Below are 21537 nucleotides of genomic sequence, written 5' to 3'. Positions count from 1 at the left end.
TTTCCAGCAGTAGCTTTGGAAATCCACGCGTCCAATTTACCTCCAAAGAGCCATTCGCCTGTGAAGGGAAGATATTCCACATTACATTTGGAGTCAGCATCAGCAATCCTCTGATGCAACCATATGGCTCTGCGTGGTCCTAGCATTAATATTGCCTATCTCTTTAAGGGAGTCACAGAGGACTCTTGCCGTGTCCTGAATGTGATTCAGTAATGAAGGTAAGGGAAAAGGGGGAGATCCGTTGCACAGGAAAAATTGTGTCTATATCATATAGACTTGTACAGATATACCACTATTATTAATAAAGTATCAAATGTTCATTAAATACAGGGGGTGCTACCACAGATCGAATAGTTGTACAAGTAAGAAAAAAAGAGAAGGGAAAGGATCCGTTTTGTGGTGCACAAAGAGTTTAAGATTTAACTTTTAATTCATACATTAAAAATCAGAGACATGTTATATTATCTCATGTTTTACAGATTGACTTATGTGAAATATTAAAAAACACATTTATAACAATTATGTGAAAACGTCACAACACTGAATTACAAGAAAGAAAGACAGGAAATAAACATAAAATTATTTTAAAAAACTGAGCGTCTTTTTGGTGTCTGTCCTCTATAATCAATGTCTTAGTATAAGTCCGTGATATACTGTATCCACTTTGAATTAATATTGTGGATACATTATTGTAACAAAATTGTTATTATTGTGCTCATGTGGGAATCGTGGCATATTGCCCGAAGAAACGTTTCAGTTTAAATGCAATTATGTAACACAGTAATCACTTATATAACAATGGTAATCCTATGTATCATAAGATGTGCTATTACTGGCTTTACTGCTGTGTATCAAAGAACAAGAGATTATAAACAATATCTCGATTGAAGCCATTTGATTCAGGAAAGTAACAGTATTAACTAAGGTCATATCACCCGAAAGACCTTCCTTAATTTGATTAGCCCAGGAATGAATTGCATGTGTCATCCAGCAAACTACAATGACCAGCCTTTGAGCAACACCTGCAGCAATGTAAATAGATTTCAGAGTGGTTTCAAGTTTCCTATCTGCCGGGTCCTTTACCGTAAAGGAGCTCGGATCAGGGAGTACCGCCTTTTTTGAAAGGCGAGAGACTGAGACGTCTACTGCTGGAGATTCTTCCCAGAATTTCCTGCCTTCAGGAGCAAAGGGGAATGTATGCAAAAACCGTTTTGACACCTGATATTTTTTATCTGGAATCTTCCAGGCTATTTTAAATAAGTCATCCAATTCCTTGGAATCAGGAAATGTGACAGTCAGTTTGTCTTGTGGGAGGAAAAATGACTGCTGATTATTAGCATCCTCCAGGGGGAGCTTTAACACATCTCTAATAGCCAAAATGAGGGGTTCAATACCATGGGTAAGGGTGGAATCCCCACTTATGGGGTCCACATCATCCTGTATATCATCATCAGTATCTGATAGAAGTGCAGGTAGAGCACGTTTGTGTGCACCTGTAGTAGACAGAGGGGGATGTTTAGCAGCTAGACTTGCCACTGCTTGTTGCAGTTCCTAAATCTTATTGGCATTTGCAGTGAGTTGAGAAGACACATCAGACATCATAGTTTTGATAGCCCCCAACCAGGAGGGCTCTGGACTCTCCCCCACATTGTTATCAGCATTCTGAGATGGCTGACTACACTGCTCACATGATATTGAGCCAGATGAACTAGGAGAGAGTCTAGCATTACACACACTGCATGACTTCTGTTTTACCATTGTGAATCAGAAAAACAGGTATAATACACATACAACACAGCCTGATATTGATATACTGCAAGCCTGCCTTATTACATGTGAGAGGAGACACAGGGGAGAGGACCCCAACGCACCCAGTGTTGCACAGCCCCAGTGAGGCTGTCAGTGTTTTTATGTATAAACCAGTGGCGTGCGGTGAAGTCAGTGGCTAGGGAGGCACTGGCAGCTATCCATCCCCCCCACATAGAGTGGACAAAAAAAAAAAAAAAGTGTAGTCCCCCATACATTGCTAAAACCAGCACCAGGCAGAACCAGACGGGGGGATAATGCCATAACAGGGGAGACACTCGGTATGGGGTCCCCCTTCCATAACATTAATCTTAACCCCCAAACTAGTCAGCCCAGGGCTGGAATTCCTCGGAAGTGGGGACCCCAAAAAATAAAAATGGGGTCCCCCCTCTCGAGAAATAACCAGCACTGGGCTGATAGCCCAGTGCTATGCCCTGCACCCCTGGTGGCGGTGGGTGCGGGGTTCATTGTTAATATTGTTCTTTACAGGTGGCCTACAGGTCCCAGCAAGCCTGCCCCAGCATGCTGGCACTTGGAGAACCACAAGTGCCAGCATGCCCAGACATAAAGGGCCCGCTGGCACCTGTAGTCCACCTGTAAAGAAAATATTAAAAGAAATACACCACACTATCTTTAAAAAAAAAAGTTTTCACCTGGGGGCGGCGGCCTTTAAGCTCTTTTGCATGGCCGCCGCCTTCCCCAGGGCTTCCAGCGTCTTCACCTGGTGGGTGGCGGCTGTTGAGCTCTTTTGCATAGCCACCGCCCATCCAGGACTTCCGGCGTCTTCTGTCTTCAGGAGCTCTTCTCTGCTCCTCCTCCCCCGTCGAAATGACGCGCCGCTGCCTCGCGCTGACTTATATAAGACAGCCGGAGGGGGCGGGACGATAACGCAGTGAGCCGTGATTGGCTCTCGGCGGCCATCTTGAATTTAAAAAATGACGCTGAGGCGCCATTTTTGAAATTGGTACTGCTCCGCTGTCAAACTCTGCAGAATGGTAATACTCTCACCGCCGCCGCCTGCACCTCCGCCGCGCCCACACAGTGATTGACAACGGATCCAGCGACGGATCCGCTGGCCAATCACTGTGGCCTCACTGACAGGGGCGTGCTTTCATAGGTTGAAATCACGTCCCTGTATGAAAGCAGCACCTCTAATGGTGCCGCTTTCCCATGTATTTTCAATGGACTTTTAATGCCCATTGCTAGGCCCCGCCTGCGCCCGCCCCTCGCTCTCACACCTTTCCCCATTCACAACTGGAGGCACCATGATTGGTGCCTCCCAAACACATTTAGACAGGGATAATGATTAGATTAATATAAAGCAGATACTTATGACACAGAATATGTGTCATAAGTATCTTCTTTATATTATTTGAATCATTAATGACAGGGGAGGCATGCCTCCCCTGACTGCACATCCCTGGTATAAACACAGTGAGACTGTAATATGATAAAATCTCTCAGTGGGATGTTATTGTGCACTAGTATAGCGGCTCTCCCCCTCTACAACCCGGTACCAGCGATCCAGGGACTGTTTGGAGGAGCTGTGGAGGCTGCTGCTGCTGCTGCTATGCAGAGGAAGGCGCCAAAATGCTGCTCAGCCCGCTCTCGTGTAGCTCCACCCCCCTGCCATGGCGCCAGAGCTACTTCTGTATATTTATACTGGCCATGTCCCTCTCCCAATATGTACACCCTTACATAAATGCTTGGTTTACTATATTTAGCCAGTCTCACACAGGGGCTATAGCGGGTCCCAAGGAGGGACCTGTACGCCACACTTGCGCTTTCATCCGCACAGTAAAACCGGGGAACCCCCCTAGCGGGGCCCTCGGTTGGTACTCACCACCGATGATCCCTTTTAGGCAGCATTAGGGGTGTGCGGCATGCTGCAGCTGTGACAGCCAAGGTGCCATGCCCGCTGAACAAACAGCCCTTCAGGATTGTGGTCCTGCAGTGGGGAGGCGGCTCTGCACCTCAAGAGGGCGGTGACCGCCCCCCCCCCCCCCCCTCCCTAACTCCCACTGTGCAGGTATGCTGTTGCCCAAACAGCATATCGAAAGAAATTAAACTTTTGAAAAGAAATTGAAGAAAAACTCTGGAGCTTGCAGAGTGTGCATCCTCTCCTGAGAGCACTTTTTTCTAAACTGAGCTGTAGGAGGAGGCATAGAGGGTAGGAGCCAGCACACCCAGTTGAAGAAATTTAAAGTGCACTGGCTCCTTTGGACCCGTCTATACCCCATCGAACTAATCTGTCCCCAATATCCCTTATGGATGCTAGAGAAATAGCATAATCGCCATAAGGCTGAGGTAACCAATATATTGGCAATACAGGTTAAGTATCCCATATCCAAATATTCCGAAATACGGAATATTCCAAAATACAGAATTTTTTGAGTAAGACTGAGATAGTGAAACCTTTGTTTTTTGATGGCTCAGTGTAGACAAACTTTGTTTAAAACATAAAGTTATTAAAAATATTGTATTAAATGACCTTCAGGCTGTGTGTATAAGGTGTATATGAAACATAAATGCATTCTGTGCTTAGACCTGTGTCCCATCGCCATGATATCTCATTATGGTATGGTATGCAATTATTCCAAAGTACAGAAAAATCCGATATCCAAAATACTTCTGCTCCCAAGCATTTTGGATATGGGATACTCAACCTGTATAACCATCATAACTCAGCTGCACACAGTGTTGATAATGATCTTGTAAAAACATTACACCTTATGGGAAATGAATGAGGATCTCTGGAAGGGAGGGGTCAAAGAGCTGCATGCAGGAACTGAACACCAAACACAACTGTTAACTGATTCCCTCTTACCTGGCCCAGGGACACCCCTTACCTTTGGCAGGCAGCAGTCTCAGGGTGACTAACAGAGTATCTCTCAGTGTGTAGCATTAGTCACTCCCACACGACACTAATTTGGAATGGATCGGAAGTAGACGCAGCAGAGGGCCGACGTGCGCGGTAGCAGATTTCAGGGATTGTGCCCCCAGCATGCCATTGGGTCTTAGTGCCTGGCTGTTGCCTGGCTCAGATACAGAGGCAGTGCAGAACGTGCCTCTAACAGAGGGCCTAATTCTTACCTGATCGCAGCAGCAAATTTGTTAGCTAATGGGGAAAACCATGTGCACTGCAGGGGGGGCAGATATAACATTTGCAGAGAGAGTTAGATTTGGGTGGGTTATATTGTTTCTGTGCAGGGTAAATAATGGCTGCTTTATTTTTACACTGTAATTTAGATTTTAGTTTGAACACACTCCACTTAAAGCACACTCTGCACGTTATATCTGCCCCCCCTGCAGTGCACATGGTTTTGCCCATTAGCTAACAAATTTGCTGCTGCGATCAGGTCAGAATTAGGCCCAGACTCCACAAAAGAGGGGCATCTGTGCTTCCCGAAAACTGTTTTTGGGATGCCCAGGCACAAGCCCCAATTCTGGTACGATCCCCCAAAATCCGGGATGTATAGCTATGACGTGCGGTGGGGTGAGGCAGAGACTTTCCTGTCATACTAATGTATAAGCCAGAGTTTTAACTATACAGGTTGAGTATCCCTTATCCAAAATGCTTGGGACCAGAGGTATTTTGGATATCGGATTTTTCCGTATTTTGGAATAATTGCATACCATAATGAGATATCATGGTGATGGGACCTAAAACTAAGCACAGAATGAATGTATGTTTCATATACAACTTATACACACAGCCTGAAGGTAATTTTAGCCAATATTTTTTATAACTTTGTACATTAAACAAAGTGTGTGTACATTCACACAATTCATTTATGTTTCATATACACCTTATACACACAGCCTGAAGGTCATTTAATACAATATTTTAAATAACTTTGTGTATTAAACAAAGTTTGTGTACATTGAGGCATCAGAAAACAAAGGTTTCACTATCTCACTCTCACTCAAAAAAGTCTGTATTTCGGAATATTCCGTATTTCGGAATATTTGGATATGGGATACTCAACCTGTATAAACTATATGAAAAATACAAAGAATATAGTAGAAATATCTTCTTTGTATTATTGTAATCATTTTTATAGTCAAAACTCTGGAGGAAAAAGTCTTTGAAAGGTGAGGCAGTGCCTCCCCTTCCTATCTTTTCTGCACATCTCTGATCAAAACTCACCAAGTTTCCAGGAGTATATACTGCTGCACCTGTGTATAATGCCCACATGAACTCTTTAGCTCATACTGTATATTGTGTGGAAATCTGGCTCTGGTACTAGCAGCAGGCCTGCCATCAGGGGGGTGCTGCGTGTACAGATGTCTAACAGAGAGGAGAGGGTCTGGGCCGCTCGTGCCGCTGCCCGCCCGCCGCAATGCTCCGCCCACTTTTCATTACCGAGTTCTGGCACTGTCAAAGGAGGGGTAGAGGACGCTGCAAGCTTCTATTGTAAACGTCCTTCCAAAAATGGCCGCCGCCTCAGTGGAGACAGTTATTAAATATACTAGCGGAGGCTGCTCTAGTATCTTTAATAACTGTCTCCTCTGAGGCGACGGCCATTTTGGCAGAGGCTTCTCAATAGAAGCTTTCAACGTACTTTCCCCTCTCCTGTGACAGTGCCAGATCTCGTCAGTAAAAGGGGGCGAAGCTACATGAAATGGAGGGGGCGGGGCTACATGGGACCAGGCTGCTACACCTCTGGCCAGCCTGTGATAGCCAAGTTCAGGGAGAGTGAGTGGGAGAGTGGAGTGTGTGTATATATTTTTTATGTTTTTTTTATATATATTTTTTATTTTTATTTTATTCTTTATTTTATTTTATTTTTGAGGGGGGCTGCCTATTTTGCGAGTGCTGGGCCCCAAAATTTCTGAAGGCTGCCCTGACTAGCAGTGCCTCCTGAGCCATTTACTTCACGGCACATCCTTGATGTATAGCAACCATACTCCCCACACAATTATCTGAAGCTCATATCAATTTTGTGTTGTAAAATTAGTACATCTAGGGCCTAATTCAGACCTGATCGTAGCAGCAATTTTGTTAGCAGATAGGCAAAACCATGTGCACTGCAGGGGAGGCAGATATAACGTGCAGAGATAGTTAGATTTGTTTCTGTGCAGGGTAAATACTGGCTGCTTTATTTTTACACTGCAATTTAGATTTCAGTTTGAACACACCCCACCCAAATCTAACTCTCTCTGCACAAGTTATATCTGCCTCACCCTGCACTGCACATGGTTTTGCCCATCTGCTAACAAAATTGCTGCTACGATCAGGTCTGAATTACCCCCCTAGTCCTCTTCATTGCTAATGGACAGATCATGTATAGGGTATGGTCCTGTGGGAGGAACGCCTCCATATTTGCTAGTTGATGCACAAGTTATAATGAAGACAGAATCACTTGCCTTGTCAAGGACGACTTCACTCTTCTTTACTTCTAGGACCTTTGAAAGGTATCGGCACAGCTCGGCGTTCGCCTCACCTTCTGATGGTGGTGCAGCAATCGCAACTCCAACAGATTCTAATGTTACATCTATAATATACATATGTTTATATCAATGCACTAGCAAGAATACAAACTAAAAGGCAGATCTTATTTGTAAGCAATGCATAGTATGGGCTGTCTTTGAACCAGAAAATGTGATGAAATTAAGAGCAGGTGCTGTGTTTCCCCTACACACAAAACTTAATGGTCAATAAGATAACAGTGTAATGATTACTAGTTCATCACCAGGACTGTTCCATCACAACAAATGCATTCTTCCTGACTGGAGGGTTGCAGAAGAAGCCCCGTCATTAATATGATAGAGGCTACAAACATTGGCACAATGCTGAAGAAGCCCTGTCATTACCAAAAGGAGGCAAAAGACTGGCACAATGCTGAAGAAGCCCTGTCATTACCAAGATAGAGGCTGCAAAAGACTGGCACTATGCTATGTTATGCATTTTGTGCCTCTGTGGGTTCCTGAAGAGCAATACTGTATGTAGCTTGGTTTACCATGCATTAATGCTCAAAACCATAAAAAATGGAAAGCTAAAGTGTCTTGGACCAGTCACCCTGAATGTGTAAAACAGAAGTAGTCAAAAATTACAAAGGGGGGTAATTTGGTAAATAAATTTTAGTCCTTACAGATTACTTCCAATCATTACAGATTGTTTTACATGACTGTTTAGTCAAATTACCAAAGTATTGACTGGAAGTTATGGAGAGTAATAATAATATAATAATAATAATAATTTTATTTATATAGCGCTCTTTCTCCGATAGGACTCAAGGCGCTTAACAGATACATAGCATAATATAGTACAGAAAATAATGAAGTACATTTTCATAAAATACAGAAGCATGAAGATACTAAAAGGGACATTATGGAAATGCTTGAGTAAACAGGAAAGTCTTGAGTCTACTTTTGAAGGATTCTATAGTTGGGGCCTCTCGCACTGTGCGGGGAAATGAGTTCTATAGAGTCGGAGCCGCATGACTAAAAGCTCGACCCCCAGATGAATTACGGTAGATTCTAGGTACTGCTAAAAGTCCTTCATCTACAGATCGCAGTAATCGAGTGGGGCAGTATGGGGTCAGAAGCTGTTTCAGGTACCTTGGGCCTTGGTCATGTAATGCTTTGAAACTCAGTAAGCCAATCTTGAAGATGATTCGCCATCTTACAGGCAGCCAGTGAAGGGAGTAGAGGATGGGTGTTATGTGGCTAGAACGGGGCTGGTTAGTTAATAGCCTGGCAGCTGTGTTTTGCACAAGCTGTAAGCGTTGCAATTCTTTTGCTGGTAGACCAAGGTAGAGGGCATTACAGTAGTCTAAACGAGATGATACAAATGCATGTATGACTTTTGGCATGTCATCTGAGGGAATTAAGTGCTTGATTCTGGCTATGTTCCTCAGGTGAAAGAATGAGGATTTGATTGTGGCTGATATCTGATGTTTAAGTGTCAAGCCACCATCCAGGACAACGCCAAGATTCCGCACACGATCAGTGGTCTGTAATTCTGAATCCCAGAGTGTAAGTCCAGTTGGTTGGCTATGCTGCAGTCTTGTCCTTTGATGTTGCGGTCGTATCAAAAGGACCTCTGTTTTATCCGGGTTCAGTCGCAGCCAACTGGCGCTCATCCACTCCTGTAGTTCAGCTAGACAGCCATTTAGGGTTGCTATTGGGTTATCAGTGCCCGGAGCAAAGGACAAGTACAGTTGTGTATCATCTGCATAGCAGTGGTAGACCAGGCCATGGCGCCTGATTATTTCGCCCAATGGGAGCATGTATACTGCAAAAAGCATGGGGGATAGTATAGAACCTTGTGGGACACCACATGGCAATGGCAATGGTGGTGATGAGTATAATCCAGATGATACTCTCTGTGACCTGCCTGTGAGAAATGATTTGAACCAGCTTAGGACTGTGCCATCCAAACCACAGAAATGTATCAGTCGCTCAATCAGAAGCCCATGGTCCACGGTATCAAATGCTGCCGAGAGATCCAGAAGGATTAATATTGAACAGTCACCTCTGTCTTTTGCCATCAGAAGATCATTTAACACACACACCAGGGCTGTTTCAGTGCTATGTCTTTTCCTGAATCCTGATTGAAATGGATCATAAATATCATGGGTTGTCAGGCGGGTTTCCAGTTGATTTGCAACGACTTTCTCAATAACCTTTCCTAGGAAAGGAAGGTTTGATACTGGTCTGTAGTTGGTCATGCAGTCGGGATCTAAATTAGGTTTTTTAAGAAGCGGTCTAACAATTGCTTCCTTTAGGGGTCCAGGAAAAATGCCTGTCTGCAAAGAGCATTGAACAATTTTTGTAAAGACAGGACCAATTATATCCATACAACCTATTAGAAGCTTGGTTGAGGCTGGGTCCAGATCACAGGTGGTGGGACGCAAAATTCGAGCAATTTCAGCAGTGTCCTTTACATCCACTGGGTCAAAGCTGGTCCATGAAGGCAGGTAGCTTATATTGGCAGGCTTTGTAGGTTGGCACTCCTTTGATGGCACTGTGGAGATTCCAGCCCGGATGGTGGATATTTTATCTGCAAAGAAGTTTGCAAACTCGTTGCATCTTGCCTGGGAGAGGGTCTCATCAGTCTGCAGGCATGCTGGCTTGCAAAGCATCTCCACTGTGCGGAAAAGCTGAGCTGGCCTATTGTTTGCTGCTGTGATCTCATTTGACAGGAACTGTGCCTTCTTACGAGTGATTGTCGATTGATATTCTACGTTATGCTTTATTAGTTTTATTTTGTCATCCACTAGGTTAGTCTTCCTCCATCGTCTTTCCAGTCTACGCCCCCTTTTCTTGAGCTCACTAACACTGTTGTCGAACCATGGAGCTTGACGTTGTGGTTTACGAGGTCTTAAACGCACAGGGGCGATAACATCAATTGCAGCCATAACATCCCTATTATAATAACGGACTAGGGAACAGGGATCTTCACAGGCACCCAGTATAGCAGAGAGATCCAGATTTGCTGCAAGAGCCTGGGGAGTCATACCCCTCCTTGGACGATACCTGGTCAACTCCACGGGCAGAGATCTTATTTGAGGGGTTGCAACTGAGAACCAGAGGGAGTAGTGGTCTGACCAGATGACTGGGTTTATTTTTAGGTCAGTGACTTCTAATCCAATCTGAAAGACAAGGTCGAGAGTGTGACCACTTTTATGTGTGGCAGAGGGAACGACCTGTGTGAAGCCCAGACCATTCATTGTGCACAGGAGGTCTTGGCCAAGGCGTGAGAGCTCATCATCCACCCATGCATTGAAATCCCCGAGGATGAGCCATCTTTGATGTTCCAGAACCAGGCCAGCAACAGTGTCTGCAATTTCTTGTAGAAATATCTTTCCATCTCCAGGTGGCCGGTAAATGAGAAGTACTCTGAAACCTAATCCTGTCGAACTCTGGGCAGCAATGCACTCGAATGAGCGAGTAGTTTCAATAGGGTGGATCCTAAGTTTAAGTTCTTTTTTGAAGCAGATAGCCACCCCGCCACCCCTGCGGTCCAGTCTTGGGTTGTGGATGACAGAGTAGTTTGTTGGTACTGCAGCCTCCAATATAGGTGCTGCATTTTCATCTAGCCAGGTCTCTGTAATACAGGCTAGATCTGCAGATTCAATAAGGTCAGCAATTGTTGCAGTCTTGTTTCTTATAGATCTGGCATTACAAAGGACTGACCTGATTGGGCATACCAGAGGGCGTTCAGTTTTCTTTATGTTAAGTGCAGGAGCTCTGGGTATGGGGGTCACAAAGTGAGAGTTGACAGTTCTGTCCTTCCAAACACAGGGCCGTCTTTTGGGTATCACTTCTATTTGATTGTTCTTTGAGTATGAGGGTGAGCAGGTGGGCAAAGGACTTAGATGGTTACCGGGGGAAATACATTTCCGGCCTGCTCGCTTCCCACGAATGCGCCAGTGTTTTCTTTTTAAAATGCCAAGGGATTGGAGAATAGAAGCTTGTGATGGTGTGATAGGAACTGCAGAACGTGGTGGGCGGAGTGAAAGAATGAAGCTGGAGCAATACGTATACATTTGGTCATCAATGACAGATTACTATAAGTTTGAGCTGCATATGATGATGAGAGAGGGAGAGAAAGCAGTGTTTTTTCTTTTCTTTTCCTTTTTGTGTTTTGTTTTCCCCCAATTCGGTATGTGATCCAAAATTATAATGGCATATGAACAAAGTTATTGCTATAACCTATTGGGTGTGTTTGAAGCAAGTAATAAATAAAATAACTGCTGATTTAGTCAATTATCCTAGGATAGGCAGTCTTTTGGAAGGTGTTAGAAGCCAATTCCTACTGTGTAGGTGTGAAAAGTCTCAGTGTGAGAGGCCTTTGAAGTAGATTTTTTTTTTTGTGGGGGTAGAAGTGATAACGTGTCCTGGAAATGGATCCTGATTTTAAACAGTGAGCCTTCAGCAATTCAGAACCTGAATATACTGATATTAGTAGATTAATGCAATAAGTCAGTTATTTGTTGCTCAGAGAACAGAGGTGGATGATGTCTAAGTGAGGGGCTGGATGTAGCCAAAGATAGGTTGTAATCCACAGTACCTTATCTGGGTAATGTCCAATGCAGAGTACAGCAGCTGCTAAACTGAAGGATTTCTCAGTGGAGATATGCAGAGGATTCAGTCCAGGATTCAATCCAGTGTGTATCTCAGCGCAGGAATGCAATCCGTTGGTTTTGATGAAATGTCCGCGTAGAGTAGTACAAGTTAAAGGTAAGTCCATGGATATTTATGATGATTCATAGGTCAGTTGTGGTGAATTTAAGCTGTTTTATGGAGATGATCAGGAGCATACAAAAGGTGAGGCAGCCATCTTGGGCGCCATCCTAGTTCCTAGTTCAGAGTAAGCAATTTTATTCTAGGGTGGTGTTATCACATACATGATGAATCCATTATGCTGGTTACACACTGAGCAATACATCGGTCATTCGATATGTTGCAAGTGGGTTGGTGGGTCTGTACAGACGATATGTCGGAGCGATGCCGTTCATGGACATATTGCTCTGCTGCAGTCGATACCCAATATATCTGCAGATATGTATTGGTGCACCTGGCTGCAGGGACTGACGTCACAGCTCGGCGGGCATTTGAATTCAAATGCTCGCCCAGCTGGATGGCAATACCGACAAATCAAGCGGCAGATCGGTAAGTATATGCTTTCCTGAATCGGCTGCTCCGTTGGTGCGTTAGCCATTCAGCAGACATGTCGCTGTGGTGTGTACTCAGCTTTACACATGCAGCACCTCTCTGTGTGGACCAAAATTTCCATTTAACATATTGGAAGCCCTGTATGCACAATGGGCGTGATTCAGGTCCCAATGTTAGTGTGACGCATGTTGCAAAGTGCCAATGTTCTGTACTTTGTGCATACGCCGGACTTGCCGTCTGCGATGAAAGACACAGTACGCATCAGACTGTCAAGATTGATAGTCTGATGCCATTTGGTGGTGGTGTCAGCCTCCGTTTCCCAAAGCGGTGGCATGTTGCAACCATTGCGGGATAGTGCCGAGGCCATGATCACCATCGGAGTATGGAGAATTCCTGACCTCTTGGTAGGACCTGGGTTGTCAACCCTATGGGTAAAACAGCCGGCTAGTGGTGTCGCAGATGATCCAATACTGCATCCTAGCTCAGATCACTAGTGCAAGGAGGAGGGATAATGCCTCCAGCTGCATTAACATATAAATGCTTTTGCTCCTGCTTCTATGTAAGCAGCAGCGCTAACCACTCCAATCACATCTGAATCAGGCCCAGTGTACATCTAAGTATGAGGAACGTATCACGATGACACTGCAAATATTTACCTGTTATAGCATTTTGCTTGGAACCTGGTTTGGCATGAATAGCTATGGTAACAGATCCAGTTTTGTCTCTTGTAACAGGACCTGTAGGATGGGCAGTCTCTGACGGCTTTTCCTTCTGTCCTTTTACCTACAAGGATAAACATATCTTTTGTTGAATTATTTTAGTGTTTTCAATAGGTGAGTTTTCTATTTCAGTAGGTGTAGAATGTAGTTTACCACATTGCAACTATTGCCCTCTCATGTGAAGAAAATAGCAAAAATCCCTGCACCCCCAAACATACACACGCCAGTGTGGTTCTTGTCAGATCAAGTTGAATTATTTTGGACATTATTTGTTATATATTCAGACATATATTGTTTTTTTCAAAGTACATGGTCTTTATCAAGTATTAGTTTATGCAGTCAACTCTGGTTGTCCTATCAGACATCAGGGGTATTAGAGTTCCCTCCGCTATATTAGTTCCTGGCTGACTTGCCTCCATCTGTCTTATCAAGTTCTGAAGCTGCCCAAGTCAAATGCAGCTCTGCTCCCACTATTACTATGATACGGGGTGCCGTGAAAATTCTCACCACGACAGGTTATGTGAATAACTGGAGCCCAGACGTTTGTGATATAGGATCTGCTTTTTGTACAGTCTCTGCATGTTGATGTACCATAAGCTTTTCTATGCAAACTTGATATATAGAAGATAAAGGTATAAGGACATCCAGTATTCACATATAGCACATGATGCCTTTCCTGTACCAGCTGCCATGAAAGTCAGTCATCAAAGGTGCTTTCAGATACTGGGCTGATGTCTACACAGATGTACAGGAGATACACTGCTCACTCTAATCCTTGTCATAAGGCGTTGGGTATGAAATGCCGGCATGCGGGATGACAGCGGTCAGAATACCGACCGCGGCATTCCGATGGTGGGAATCCCGACAGGGGAATGGTCCAATGCCCCCATAACCCCCTCTTCCCACAGCCTAAACCTAACCCCCCCCCACCGCAGCCTAACTCTAACCCTCCCCCTGCAGCCTAAACCTAACACACACCTCCAGGCTTACCTCTCCGGCGGCCCGTCATACACTCATTCAGGATCCCAGCGGTACATAATAATGAAGTTTTTTTTCTTTTTATCAACATTTATTCATATGTGTAAATGAATGTGATTAGTAGATATTTAAATGTTATACTTTAGTGTTAGCTTTGCTGCCTAGGATTCCGGGCTGATGTAAAAGTGCTGCGGTCAAAAGTAGTCTTCCCCTCAGGATCTCATCACCCTTCTAAAATGCTATTTTAGGGCTCATTAAAATAGCTCCTAGATTGAATAGCTAACATTTTGGTTAATTGGAAGGATTTAGCTATTGAGGTCCTGCAATATCTGCAAAACAAAGCATAAAACCTATTTGGGGGCCTATGTATTAATAATCATGGCAAACTGATGGCCTTTTTCATGTTAGCTATTCCTGCTAGGTACTATAATAATAATAATAATAATAATAATAATAATAATAATAATTTTAGTTATCTAGCGCTCTTTCTCCAATAGGACTCAAGGCGCTTACTACTAAATTGGTATCCGTACTAAAATTGGTATCCGGTCTCTAGGTCGACATGCATTAGGTCGACATGACAAAAAGTCAACATGAGTTTTTCACAAATTTTTTCATTTTTTTGAACTTTTTCATACTTTACGATCCATATGGACAACAATTGGGAACGGCACTAATTGGGGTTCCCGGTCACTGTACGAAGAAAACAACACCAATTTTTTGTTTAAACCTCATGTCGACCTTTTGTCATGTCGACCTATTTTAAGTGTAGACTTAGCTACTGTCGACCAATAGTGGTTGACCTAGACACTGTCGACCAAAGTGTGGTCAACTCTATGAACCACACCCACTAAAATTATCTCACAGGGACGGTGGTTGCGAGAACCGCTGTCCCTGCAAGTTACATCCTGTCATAAGTGCCCATTTATCAGTGACTAATTAGGGCTTAAAACCGAAAACACCACGTTGGGGGTTAACCGCAAATAATAAGAATTTACTTACCGATAATTCTATTTCTCATAGTCCGTAGTGGATGCTGGGGACTCCGTAAGGACCATGGGAAAAGCGGCTCCGCAGGAGACTGGGCACAAAAGTAAAAGCTTTAGGACTACCTGGTGTGCACTGGCTCCTCCCCCTATGACCCTCCTCCAAGCCTCAGTTAGGATACTGTGCCCGGACGAGCGTACACAATAAGGAAGGATATTGAATCCCGGGTAAGACTCATACCAGCCACACCAATCACACCGTACAACCTGTGATCTGAACCCAGTTAACAGCATGATAACAGAGGAGCCTCTGAAAAGATGGCTCACAACAATAATAACCCGATTTTTGTAACAATAACTATGTACAAGTATTGCAGACAATCCGCACTTGGGATGGGCGCCCAGCATCCACTACGGACTATGAGAAATAGAATTATCGGTAAGTAAATTCTTATTTTCTCTAACGTCCTAAGTGGATGCTGGGGACTCCGTAAGGACCATGGGGATTATACCAAAGCTCCCAAACGGGCGGGAGAGTGCGGATGACTCTGCAGCACCGAATGAGAGAACTCCAGGTCCTCCTCAGCCAGGGTATCAAATTTGTAGAATTTAGCAAACGTGTTTGGCCCTGACCAAGTAGCTGCTCGGCAAAGTTGTAAAGCCGAGACCCCTCGGGCAGCCCCAAGATGAGCCCACCTTCCTTGTGGAATGGGCATTTACAGATTTTGGCTGTGGCAGGCCTGCCACACAGAATGTGCAAGCTGAATTGTACTACAAATCCAGCGAGCAATAGTCTGCTTAGAAGCAGGAGCACCCAGCTTGTTGGGTGCATACAGGATAAACAGCGAGTCAGATTTTCTGACTCCAGCCGTCCTGGAAACATATATTTTCAGGGCCCTGACTACGTCCAGCAACTTGGAGTCCTCCAAGTCCCTAGTAGCCGCAGGCACCACAATAGGCTGGTTCAAGTGAAATGCTGAAACCACCTTAGGGAGAAATTGAGGACGAGTCCTCAATTCTGCCCTGTCCGTATGAAAAATTAGGTAAGGGCTTTTATAGGATAAAGCCGCCAATTCTGAGACACGCCTGGCTGAAGCCAGGGCTAACAGCATTACCACCTTCCATGTGAGATATTTTAAGTCCACAGTGGAAAGTGGTTCAAACCAATGTGATTTTAGGAATCCCAAAACTACATTTAGATCCCAAGGTGCCACTGGAGGCACAAAAGGAGGTTGTATATGCAGTACCCCCTTGACAAACGTCTGTACTTCAGGAACTGAAGCCAGTTCTTTTTGGAAGAAAATCGACAGGGCCGAAATCTGAACCTTAATGGACCCTAATTTTAGGCCCATAGACAGTCCTGTTTGTAGGAAATGCAGGAAACGACCCAGTTGAAATTCCTCTGTAGGGGCCTTCCTGGCCTCGCACCACGCAACATATTTACGCCAAATACGGTGATAATGTTGTACGGTTACATCCTTCCTGGCTTTGATCAGGGTAGGGATGACTTCATCCGGAATGCCTTTTTCCTTCAGGATCCGGCGTTCAACCGCCATGCCGTCAAACGCAGCCGCGGTAAGTCTTGGAAGAGACAGGGTCCCTGCTGGAGCAGGTCCTTTCTTAGAGGTAGAGGCCACGGGTCCTCTGTGAGCATCTCTTGAAGTTCCGGGTACCAAGTCCTTCTTGGCCAATCCGGAGCCACGAGTATAGTCCTTACTCCTCTCCTTCTTATGATCCTCAGTACCTTGGGTATGAGAGGCAGAGGAGGGAACACATACACTGACTGGTACACCCATGGTGTTACCAGAGCGTCCACAGCTATTGCCTGAGGGTCCCTTGACCTGGCGCAATATCTGTCTAGTTTTTTGTTGAGGCGGGACGCCATCATGTCCACCTTTGGTTTTTCCCAATGGTTCACAATCATGTGGAAGACTTCTGGGTGAAGTCCCCACTCCCCCGGGTGGAGGTCGTGTCTGCTGAGGAAGTCTGCTTCCCAGTTGTCCACACCCGGAATGAACACTGCTGACAGTGCTATCACATGATTTTCTGCCCAGCGAAGAATCCTTGCAACTTCTGTCATTGCCCTCCTGCTTCTTGTGCCGCCCTGTCTGTTTACGTGGGCGACTGCCGTGATGTTGTCCGACTGGATCAGCACCGGCTGACCTTGAAGCAGAGGTCTTGCTAGGCTCAGAGCATTGTAGATGGCTCTTAGCTCCAGGATATTTATGTGAAGTGATGTCTCCAGGCTTGACCACAAGCCCTGGAAATTTCTTCCCTGTGTGACTGCTCCCCAGCCTCTCAGGCTGGCATCCGTGGTCACCAGGACCCAGTCCTGAATGCCGAATCTGCGGCCCTCTAGAAGATGAGCACTCTGCAACCACCACAGGAGAGACACCCTTGTCCTTGGAGACAGGGTTATCCGCTGATGCATCTGAAGATGCGATCCGGACCATTTGTCCAGCAGATCCCACTGAAAAGTTCTTGCGTGGAATCTGCCCAATGGAATCGCTTCGTAAGAAGCCACCATTTTTCCCAGGACCCTTGTGCATTGATGCACTGACACTTGGCCTGGTTTTAGGAGGTTCCTGACTAGCTCGGATAACTCCCTGGCTTTCTCCTCCGGGAGAAACACCTTTTTCTGGACTGTGTCCAGAATCATCCCTAGGAACAGCAGACGTGTCGTCGGAATCAGCTGCGATTTTGGAATATTTAGAATCCACCCGTGCTGTCGTAGCACTACTTGAGATAGTGCTACTCCGACCTCTAACTGTTCCCTGGACCTTGCCCTTATCAGGAGATCGTCCAAGTAAGGGATAATTAAGACGCCTTTTCTTCGAAGAAGAATCATCATTTCGGCCATTACCTTGGTAAAGACCCGGGGTGCCGTGGACAATCCAAACGGCAGCGTCTGAAACTGATAGTGACAGTTCTGTACCACAAACCTGAGGTACCCTTGGTGAGAAGGGCAAATTGGGACATGGAGGTAAGCATCCTTGATGTCCAGAGACACCATATAGTCCCCTTCTTCCAGGTTCGCTATCACTGCTCTGAGTGACTCCATCTTGAATTTGAACCTTTGCATGTAAGTGTTCAAGGATTTCAGATTTAAAATAGGTCTCATCGAGCCGTCCGGCTTCGGTACCACAAACAGCGTGGAATAATACCCCTTTCCCTGTTGTAGGAGGGGTACCTTGATTATCACCTGCTGGGAATACAGCTTGTGAATGGCTTCCAATACCGCCTCCCTGTCGGAGGGAGACGTTGGTAAAGCAGACTTCAGGAACCGGCGAGGGGGAGACGTCTCGAATTCCAATTTGTACCCCTGAGATACTACCTGCAGGATCCAGGGGTCCACTTACGAGTGAGCCCACTGCGCGCTGAAATTCTTGAGACGACCCCCCACCGTACCTGAGTCCGCTTGTAAGGCCCCAGCGTCATGCTGAGGACTTGGCAGAAGCGGGGGAGGGCTTCTGTTCCTGGGAAGAGGCTGCCTGCTGCAGTCTTTTTCCCCTTCCTCTGCCCCGGGGCAGATATGAGTGGCCTTTTGCCCGCTTGCCCTTATGGGGACGAAAGGACTGAGCCTGAAAAGACGGTGTCTTTTTCTGCTGAGAGGTGACCTGGGGTACAAAGGTGGATTTCCCAGCCGTTGCCGTGGCCACCAGGTCCGATAGACCGACCCCAAATAACTCCTCCCCTTTATACGGCAATACTTCCATATGCCGTTTGGAATCCGCATCACCTGACCACTGTCGCGTCCATAACCCTCTTCTGGCAGAAATGGACAGCGCACTTACTCTTGATGCCAGAGTGCAAATATCCCTCTGTGCATCTCGCATATATAGAAATGCATCCTTTAAATGCTCTATAGTCAATAATATACTGTCCCTGTCCAGGGTATCAATATTTTCAGTCAGGGAATCCGACCAAGCCACCCCAGCACTGCACATCCAGGCTGAGGCGATTGCTGGTCTCAGTATAACACCAGTATGTGTGTATATACTTTTTAGGATATTTTCCAGCTTTCTATCAGCTGGCTCCTTGAGGGCGGCCGTATCCGGAGACGGTAACGCCACTTGTTTTGATAAGCGTGTGAGCGCCTTATCTACCCTAGGGGGTGTTTCCCAACGCGCCCTAACCTCTGGCGGGAAAGGGTATAATGCCAATAATTTTTTAGAAATTAGCAGTTTTTTATCGGGGGAAACCCACGCTTCATCACACACCTCATTTAATTCATCTGATTCAGGAAAAACTACGGGTAGTTTTTTCACACCCCACATAATACCCTTTTTTGTGGTACTTGTAGTATCAGAAATGTTCAAAACCTCCTTCATTGCCGTGATCATGTAACGTGTGGCCCTACTGGAAAATACGTTTGTTTCCTCACCGTCGACACTGGAGTCAGTGTCCGTGTCTGGGTCTGTGTCGACCATCTGAGGTAACGGGCGCTTTAGAGCCCCTGACGGTGTTTGAGACGCCTGGACAGGTATTAACTGTTTTTCCGGCTGTCTCATGTCGTCAACAGTTTTTTTGTAAAGTGCTGACGCTATCACGTAATTTCTTCCATACGACCATCCAGTCAGGTGTCGACTCCCTAGGGGGTGACATCACTATTACAGGCAATTGCTCCGCCTCCATACCATTTTCCTCCTCATACATGTCGACACAACGTACCGACACACAGCACACACACAGGGAATGCTCTGATAGAGGACAAGACCCCACTAGCCCTTTGGGGAGACAGAGGGAGAGTTTGCCAGCACACACCAGAGCGCTATATATATACAGGGATAACCTTATATAAGTGTTTTTCCCTTATATAGCTGCTGTATTATTAATCTGCCAAATTTAGTGCCCCCCCTCTCTTGTTTTACCCTGTTTCTGTAGTGCAGGACTGCAGGGGAGAGTCAGGGAGCTTCCCTCCAACGGAGCTGTGAGGGAAAATGGCGCTTGTGTGCTGAGGAGATAGGCTCCGCCCCCTTCTCGGCGGCCTTTCTCCCGCTTTTTTAAGGAAAAACTGGCAGGGGTTAAATGCATCCATATAGCCCAGGAGCTATATGTGATGTATTTTTAGCCATCTAAGGTGTTTTTATTGCGTCTCAGGGCGCCCCCCCCCCAGCGCCCTGCACCCTCAGTGACCGGAGTGTGAAGTGTGCTGAGAGCAATGGCGCACAGCTGCGGTGCTGTGCGCTACCTTATTGAAGACAGGACGTCTTCTGCCGCCGATTTCCCGGACCTCTTCAGTCTTCTGGCTCTGTAAGGGGGCCGGCGGCGCGGCTCTGGGACCCATCCATGGCTGGGCCTGTGATCGTCCCTCTGGAGCTAATGTCCAGTAGCCTAAGAAGCCCAATCCACTCTGCACGCAGGTGAGTTCGCTTCTTCTCCCCTTAGTCCCTCGGTGCAGTGAGCCTGTTGCCAGCAGGTCTCACTGAAAATAAAAAACCTAAAACTAAACTTTTCACTAAGCAGCTCAGGAGAGCCACCTAGTGTGCACCCTTCTCGTTCGGGCACAAATATCTAACTGAGGCTTGGAGGAGGGTCATAGGGGGAGGAGCCAGTGCACACCAGGTAGTCCTAAAGCTTTTACTTTTGTGCCCAGTCTCCTGCGGAGCCGCTATTCCCATGGTCCTTACGGAGTCCCCAGCATCCACTTAGGACGTTAGAGAAATTTAGCATTCCCTGAATGCAGTGCCGTTTCTTGCGGCGGGCGAGCTGTGCAACAGCACGGGGCGCCCGCCGCAGCACTTCTTGAGCACTTTGAATCCCCCCTCCCCTTTCCTCCCGAGTGCCCAGCTCGGGGGGCGGTGTTTCACGTCATTCCGTGAAACCCCGCCCCCCGAGCTGGGCACTCGGGAGGAGGGGGAAGGGGGAGCCAAGCCGTCCGGCGCCGCAGACAAGGGAGAGGCGGCTGAAGAGCGGGAAGAACCGCTTCAAATATAAGTCAGCCCCTCTCCCTCTCTCTCCCCCCCACCCCCCCACCTGCCGTACTGTGTAAACTGGGGACACCTGTCTGCCGGAATGTGTAAAATGGCGACACTTGCCTGCCGTAATATGTAAAATGGGGACTCTTGCCTGTCGGAATGTGTAAAATGGGGACGCAGTCTGCCGTAATGTGTAAAATGGGGACTCTTGCCTTGCTTATTGTGTAAAATGGGTGACACCTGTCTGCCGGAATGTGTAAAATGGGGACTCTTGCCTTGCGTATTGTGTAAAACGGGGACACCTGTCTGCCGTAACGTGTAAAATGGGGACACCTGTCTGCTGTAATGTGTAAAATGGGGACACTTGCCTGCTGCAATGTGTAAAATGGGGGAACGTGCCTGCCGCAATGTGTAAAATGGGGGCACGTGCCTGCCGCAATGTGTAAAATGGGGGCACGTGCCTGCCGCAATGTGTAAAATGGGGACACTTGCCTGCCATACTGT

General features: G+C 46.2%; 1 protein-coding gene across 1 annotated transcript in view; it reads right to left on the bottom strand.

The window, feature by feature from the left end:
* The window catches only part of C6H15orf40 (chromosome 6 C15orf40 homolog), a 71421-nt gene that overhangs the window by 15512 nt on the left and 34372 nt on the right, over positions 1-21537 (bottom strand). The window contains exons 2-3 of the mRNA XM_063925970.1: positions 13089-13215; positions 7177-7304 (exon numbers count right to left, since the gene is read on the bottom strand). Coding sequence (XP_063782040.1) covers positions 7177-7304; positions 13089-13215 — 255 coding nt within the window. The remainder of the gene's footprint in view (positions 1-7176; positions 7305-13088; positions 13216-21537) is intronic.

This window comes from Pseudophryne corroboree, chromosome 6, assembly GCF_028390025.1.
Source record: "Pseudophryne corroboree isolate aPseCor3 chromosome 6, aPseCor3.hap2, whole genome shotgun sequence".
NCBI lineage: Eukaryota > Metazoa > Chordata > Amphibia > Anura > Myobatrachidae > Pseudophryne > Pseudophryne corroboree.
This window is presented reverse-complemented; position numbering and strand designations above follow the sequence as displayed.